The sequence below is a fragment of the Thalia democratica genome, chromosome 3, assembly GCF_965202585.1.
Source record: "Thalia democratica chromosome 3, ktThaDemo2.hap1.1, whole genome shotgun sequence".
NCBI lineage: Eukaryota > Metazoa > Chordata > Thaliacea > Salpida > Salpidae > Thalia > Thalia democratica.
Window position 1 is genome coordinate 9,398,363 of NC_139167.1, and position 7,158 is coordinate 9,405,520.

At 23.8% G+C, this 7,158-nt stretch overlaps 1 protein-coding gene across 1 annotated transcript; it reads right to left on the minus strand.

Annotated features, from left to right (window-relative positions):
- Window positions 1–284: 284 nt before the first annotated feature.
- Window positions 285–2,792, minus strand: LOC145832074 (CCR4-NOT transcription complex subunit 7-like). The gene is made up of 4 exons (XM_082939436.1): window positions 2,688–2,792; window positions 2,247–2,443; window positions 1,712–1,877; window positions 285–449 (listed from the first exon to the last, which is right to left on the minus strand). The coding sequence occupies exons 1-4, from the start codon at window positions 2,790–2,792 to the stop codon at window positions 285–287; spliced, it is 633 nt and encodes a 210-aa protein (XP_082795562.1).
- Window positions 2,793–7,158: the final 4,366 nt, after the last annotated feature.

A 7,158-nucleotide genomic window follows, 5' to 3' on the forward strand; every position in this document is an offset into this window, starting at 1 on the left:
ATAAGACGACAATTATATTAACGAAGAAAAATCTTTATTTTTTCTGAATATAGATTTAAGAAAGTATAAAAAGTGTTGTGTCTTAATGGATTTTGAATTTTAACTACAAAAATGTGGAATTTTTAATTGTATCATATAATTAAATCAATATAATATAAATACCATGTGTAGCGTAAAAATTTTTATCTGTGGTTTTTTGCAAGCTTAGTAAGTTGTAAGTTTGAATCAAAGCTAAATAAAAAAATATATCGGCCTTAGTTTAACATTTATCTACTTTGACAGTCTTAACGACGACAGCGGCGCGACCAGCCCCCGGAATGATGGTTTTGGTCCTCTTGACGTGCGACTCCGCTTGTTGGGTTCATGAAGAGCACGCAGTGATTTGTAGGCTCCGTTGCAGCTCGTGCAGTTGTTTTGTCTAATCTCATGTGACACAAGTTATTCAAAACCTGCTTGTAAACAACAGGAAAAAAGAGAATTCGAAAAAAATTTTAAATTAAATAAATACTCTTAAAAGTAATTAATCAAAAAAAAAAACGAGTAAACTAAAAATACTAATCAAACTAATTACAAAATCTAAAAAATAAAACTGATCAAAAGTGGACTATTTAAAAACGTTAAATGTAGTTCTATATCCTTTATCAAAACCAAACAAATAATTTAGTTTAGATTTATTTTTTTAGTTATAATTGCCTTTACTGCTAGTAAAGAGTTTTGATTTTTATAAAATAAAATTTGCTCAAAACAATTAAAAATGTTGTCGTGACTTTGACAGACTTTAAATTGTACTTAATTAAAAAAAACTGCATTATTGGTGGGCTTTGTATATTGTTTAACTCTGATAAACTTTCGTCGCTCCGTTTCTCCAATATGTTGGGTATCTAGGTCACATATACATTTAAACTTATAAAAGATGCAACTTCTAACATAATAAAAGTAATTTTCAGAACTACTAAAGCTGTCAACTATTTACTTAGTACTATATATTTCATCTATCAAAACTTACAGAAAAAGATGTATTTTAATTATAATTGAAAAACGATTATGTTACTACAATTCAACTTTAATTAAACTATATAAGACAAATTCTAACTTCTTTTTTAAAATGAGAACTATTTTTGACCTAGTATTTCATATCAATGTAGTTTGGAAAGTAATTTTCTAATACTTCTTTGAATTTTCGTAAGCTTTCAGGAAGTTGTGGTCTATCAACTAGCTTTACTAGATATGCAAAATCAAACAACCTGTTTTGATTTTTTAAATTAGAATTTATGATCGATTCGTACATTACATGCTAAGAGATCTTTTCGTTTACCTAGGCCTTTTATATTTCAAAAATTTATATATATATTATTTCATAATACTTTTACTTTCTAAACAAAATTTATTAAAACAAAAATTTCAAGCACAAAAAAAAAACAATAGTTTCTAAGTATTTTGGATCAAACAAAAAGTCAACATTGTTTTGTTATGTTTTAAATCTGAATTTAATGTATAAGTAGTTTTGATGGAAATTTATATATAATTTATTAGTTACATAGTTAGTTACAATTTGAAAATATCTCATAAAGTATGTTTAATTTTACTATGTTGTAAATTTAGTTTATCATCTAAATAATATATTCAATATTGTTAAATACTTTTTTGTTTAATTTTGATTGTACACAAGTTACAAGTAAATCAATTTAGCTTAATATAATAAGTCTCAAACGAGCCCATGAAATGTTATCCAATTGAAATTTGGGTTCCCCATTAAACCAAGTTGCAAAAATTTTGAACCGAAAATGTCTCTAGGGATTACATTTTGTTGATACAATGATAAATCAACTCCGTTTTCTTCAAGGAAATCAATTGAACCATCATTTTTTTCTTCACTACTGCATAGTTAAGTTGGTTAAGTAGTTTTAATACTTTTAAATTAATATTTTTTTAGTAACAATTTTTTGAATAATTAGTTTTTGTTAATCATTATTTATAGAATAATATGACTGTTCAGATATTTTTACCAGTAAGCTTGTAACTTATTAGTCAACATAAAACAAGTGCATTGTAACAGTTGAATATATACTTAAAAAAATTAAAATAGTCCAAATAGTTCATTAAATAACATTTAAATACATCACATCAAAAGGTTTTTCGAAAAGTGTATTTTATTAAGTTTAATATACTTTTTTGACACAATAAATTAAACACTTTTATTAAAACTAATTTGTTAGAAAATACAGCGTATAAAATAAAATCTTAACCTTTTATCCCACTGAATGTTGAATCTTATGTTAAGAGGTGGAAAATATCCATTAGGATCAATTATTGAAAGTCCAACGCTTATTACATTTGAGATATCCACATTTGTTTTCAGGTGACCTTCGTTCAATTGAGTACCTCTGTTACTCGTTCTATATTGTTGATCATCACCTAGTGGGGACCCAGGATATTCGGTATCCTTAGAGAAATAAATCAAGTCTATTAATGAAAGTTCTACATTCTTTATTATTGTTATATTTCAAACATTAATTAAGATTATTATTTATCAATCAGATAATTTATCTGAAAATAAAAGTAATACTTTACTAACTAGATTGTATTAAAATTATTACGCTAAGTTTGTATTTTAGTATCTAATTAATTAGCGTACTAAAAAATGTTTACCAAGCACTATAATAGAAGAAATTTAAGTTATAACATACAATTGCAATATACAAATTATGCACATCTTTTATGTGCTTACTTATAAATTCAATATTTGCATCGAAGTTATATTTCCGTATGTCTAAAGATATGTATTCACTCATTGTGTTTTCTTTTTTAAATAAATCTGAAAAATAAATCAATTAAATAACAAGTATATAGGTTATGCAAGTATATTACTTAAACTAAGTCATTGACCATACCGCTATTAAAATAGTTCTACCTAACAAAGCTAAAAAGCTATTTCAAGCTATACAAATTTTACTTAATCAGATTGTTTATCTTATTTAAATATATTATTTAATTTAAAAGAATTACATAGAAGTTTTTTTAATGAACTAAATATTTTTAGAAGTATAAAACTTTCTGTATTTGTATTGTTGTATGTTCAATAAAATTTCTAATTAAAAACAATACAAATTTTGGTCATATTAAACTAATATTTTTCTTTAATATACTAGTAAGCTCAAAAACATTAAGATATTTCTAACAAGCATTTATACTATTCAAATTATCAACTTTAATCAATTAAATCATTAGGCTAGTAGTTTGTATCATATAAAATGTAGTAAATACTTATTCAGATTTTAACTTTTTAGTAAACTATTTGATATACTTTTTCGTTGTATTTTATTTTAAACAAAGAAAAAAAAAATCTTTTATTGAAAAATAATACGGTAATACTTTTAAAATATCCGATGAAACTTTATTTTAATTTCTACTATTAAATAATTTTTTAAATGATTTAAATTAGTTTACACAAACAATTTAATTGCAAATTAATGATAAACTAGTAAGCTCATTACAACTTAAACTATACGAGTGCCAAGTTAGCTTGTAACGTTTTTCAAAAATTAAAAAAAAATTCCAAACTTTAGATCCAATTATTTTCTTTATCTTATAAGCTTAAGAATTTTTTTTTAGTTAAAAGAACGGTCCTTTATCTTTAATTAAAAAAAAATCCATTGGGTTGGGGCTTGACTTTAAGTGTGGGGCCAATAAAAATATTAAGTTTTTTTATCAATTTTTGCTAAGCTCAAATTAAAAAAAAGGTGATTAAATTATTTAAGTCCTTTTAATATTCATATTTATCAGCAAACAATTCTGTACAACACTTTATTTTTTCCAACTGTTAATATTTTGTACTATTTAACTTTATTCTAGAATTCATAATTCCAGAATAATTCCAAGTAGTACGAAGTATGAGTTTAGTTTATATTTTTACTTAGCTTGAATCAAAAAATTAAAAGTTAGATAATTTTTTTTTTTGAATGTTTATATATATATTTTTTAATGCTATACAAATTTAATTTTTAGCAACTGTTGATGTTTTTCTTTATTTGACGTTATTTCGGAATTAAGAAATCTGGAATAAGGCGAAATAGTACAAAATATTAGCAGTTCGAAAAAATAAAGTGTTGTACAGAATTAGTTGACAAATAAATATGAATATTAAAATAAATATATACCAATTTTATCAACAATTTTTTTATTATTTCAACTTAATAAAAATTCATAAAAAAATTAATTTTTTTCTAAGGGGCCCCACTCTAAAAGTCCACCCAAAGGATGTCTTTTTAAATTAAAGAGAAAGGATCGTTCTTAAAAAAAAATATTTAGCTATTAAGATAGGGGAAATAATTAGATCTAAAGTTTGGATATTTTTTAAAATTCTTGAAAAAAGTTATCAAGCTAACTTCACACTCGTTTAAACTCGGCTTGTCTTTTAGTGGGCCCCTAAGAAAAAATGATTTTTTTTATAAATTTTTTCTTAGCTCCAATAAAAAAAAAGTTGATAAAAATGATACATGTTTTTTGATATTCTTAATATAAATATATAAAAGTTCCAATAAACAACAATAATCACTACAAAAATTTTCTGGCACTTTTTATATATATGATAAGCAAAATAATTAAAAATATCATGAAAAGAACTTGACAAATATAAATACAATTATTTTTTATTTCTTTTTGAAATGTAGTTCAATTTATGGAGAGAAATTTTAATACTTACTAAAAAGTTCTAAGAAACTATTGCCAATAAAATCAGAAAATTCTTATTTAGTTTAAACAATGTCAACAATTTGTAAAATCACAGCTCCCTAAAGACTTTACTTATAAACTAATTTAAAAATACTTCTTTTAAACATGCAAGTTGCTAATTTGATTCTTTTGATCTATTTAGTACATCTTATATACGCTTGCTTATCCTTCGCCATTCAATTCTAAAACTAAAACTATTAAACAGTCATACTGAAATTGGTAAGAAATATTAGCTCGAAATAAGTTCTTTTTGTTGGTTATACTAAGATATTCAGTTTTGATAATTACATGAAACTTGCCTAAAACTAATAAAAACAGGGTTGCCAATCTCAAAAAAAAAAAGTGTCCTGAGTGACCACAAACTGTCTCCAGTCATGAGATACTTGAAATTCTCAAACTTTTTAATTTTTAGTTTAAAACTCAATAAAAACCTTGGCTTAACTGGTTATTAAATAACAAAATATTAAAAGTATATCAACTAAACCTCACTCAAAAAAAAAAAAACAAACTTTCACCTGAGTTTTTTATTTCTTTTAAATAATAAAATTATCTTGAGTTGACCTGCATTAAAAAAAAGTTAAAATTAATTGGTTTGTCCGAAGTTTTTTAAAACTTCAAAATATTCCGAGTAATCTTAAGTTTCCTGAATATCCCAAGTCTGTGGCATCACTGTATAAATCTGAAAAAAAAAATTATTTATGGAAGATATTGATTTAAAGTTATATATAGGAAACATATATGTTTAGAATGCAGAAAAAATTACAGCAAAAAACACGAGTAACACTTAGTGAACTGCATATTTTAGACTAAATATCTTAGATACTTTATCTTAAAACTAGCAGGGTTTTCTAAAAAATTTGTCACTCTGTAAATTTAACTGTATATAAGCAATGCTACTTGTTTTAATACAAGCTGCCTTGAAAAGTATTTTCACAGGTACAAAACTCTTATTTAAAAAGTATTTTCACAGGTACAAAACTCTTATTTGAAAAGTATTTTCACAGGTACAAAACTCTTATTTGAAAAGTATTTTCACAGGTACAAAACTATTATTTGCAACTTATTATCTAAAATTACTTTAACTACTTAGAACATTACAATTAGGTAGTATTCTAATTTTATACAGAGAAAACAGGAAGATATCAAATCAAAAATAAAATCTACAGCATTAATTAAGAACAATATTAAAGTGCTATTACTTGATCAAACAATCTTCAATATAAAAATACTTATCAAGAATGTTCGACATTACAAGTTAGTAAATAAGTAAACTGTCATACAATGATAAAATTAAGTTCTTCCATTAAAAAGTTTTAAAGTTTGTAACTCAAAACATTAACAATTATTTACAGTTTGAAGGCTAAAATTTAAGAATGTTTACACCAAATATTTTATTTAAGTGTCAAAAACCGCTTGATTAAATTTATTTTAAACTTAGTATTAATTCTTTCCTATATATGACATTTTTTTAGTCAACTAATCTCAAACATTTTAGTGATTTTAACTTAAGAAATTGAAAGTAATTTTTTTTGGCAAGCAAAAAATACATAGCAAAATAGTTTTTTAGTGAGCTTAACTTTTCCAATTTATTAATATATGTTTGTACCAGTCTATAATTTGTACTTTTATATTAATTAATCACAATAATATTATCATCTAAACATTTGAAACTCAAGATTATTTGTCGAAACAAAAATTAAAACTTAAGATTTAACTATGTCTTATTAATTCGTCTTAATTAAATATTTTCATACTTTTTATTATATTACCAACCAATTAACTAGGGATTACTACTATAAATACGAATTAATACTGAAAATTTATATCATATTTTACTAAAACAAAAGTTAGTTTATTTATTTGATTAATACTTTAATTTATTGACCAAACACTTGCCATAGTTTAGGTATAACGTTATTCTAGTGGTATAAAAAAATAAATACCCTAGTAACAGTTTTAAATAGTTTTTGTTGCCAAAAGAGTAAACATTTTATAACGATTAATTTTCATGAAAATTCGAGATTATTAGCTTTGCATAAAAATAATTGACATAATTAAAAAAAGAAATGTTTCTGAATATCGATCAAAGGTTTGTTTGTTTAACATAAAATGTTACTCTAGATTGATCAGTCGAAAATTTTCACTTACAAATCTAAAAGTTGTTGAAAAAGGTGCCAAAACGGTTTAGAACTATACATTAAGGAAAGTGTTACTAATATTTAAAAACTGTTTTAATTAATCAGTTTTACTACTGCTAAAATCTACAAAATAAAACTGTTAATTTAATAAATCTTTAAATTTTCTTTTCTAGTGGTTTTCACGGTGTACACTCGTAGACACTAGTTCACACTAGAACTTTTTTTAGATTGCACCAGACTTTCAGGGTCCATGAAACTTATTTTAAGAAACATTATTTTTTTTGCGCAG

Coding starts and splice junctions, on each gene's coding strand:
- LOC145832074 (XM_082939436.1), bottom strand. CDS start 2,792: ATGAGTGAATACATATCTTTAGACATACGGAAATATAACTTCGATGCA. Junction 1,878..2,246: donor AACATTCAGTGGGATAAAAG/GTTAAGATTTTA, acceptor TTAACTATGCAG/TAGTGAAGAAAAAAATGATG. Junction 450..1,711: donor GGATAACATTTCATGGGCTC/GTTTGAGACTTA, acceptor GTTTACAAGCAG/GTTTTGAATAACTTGTGTCA.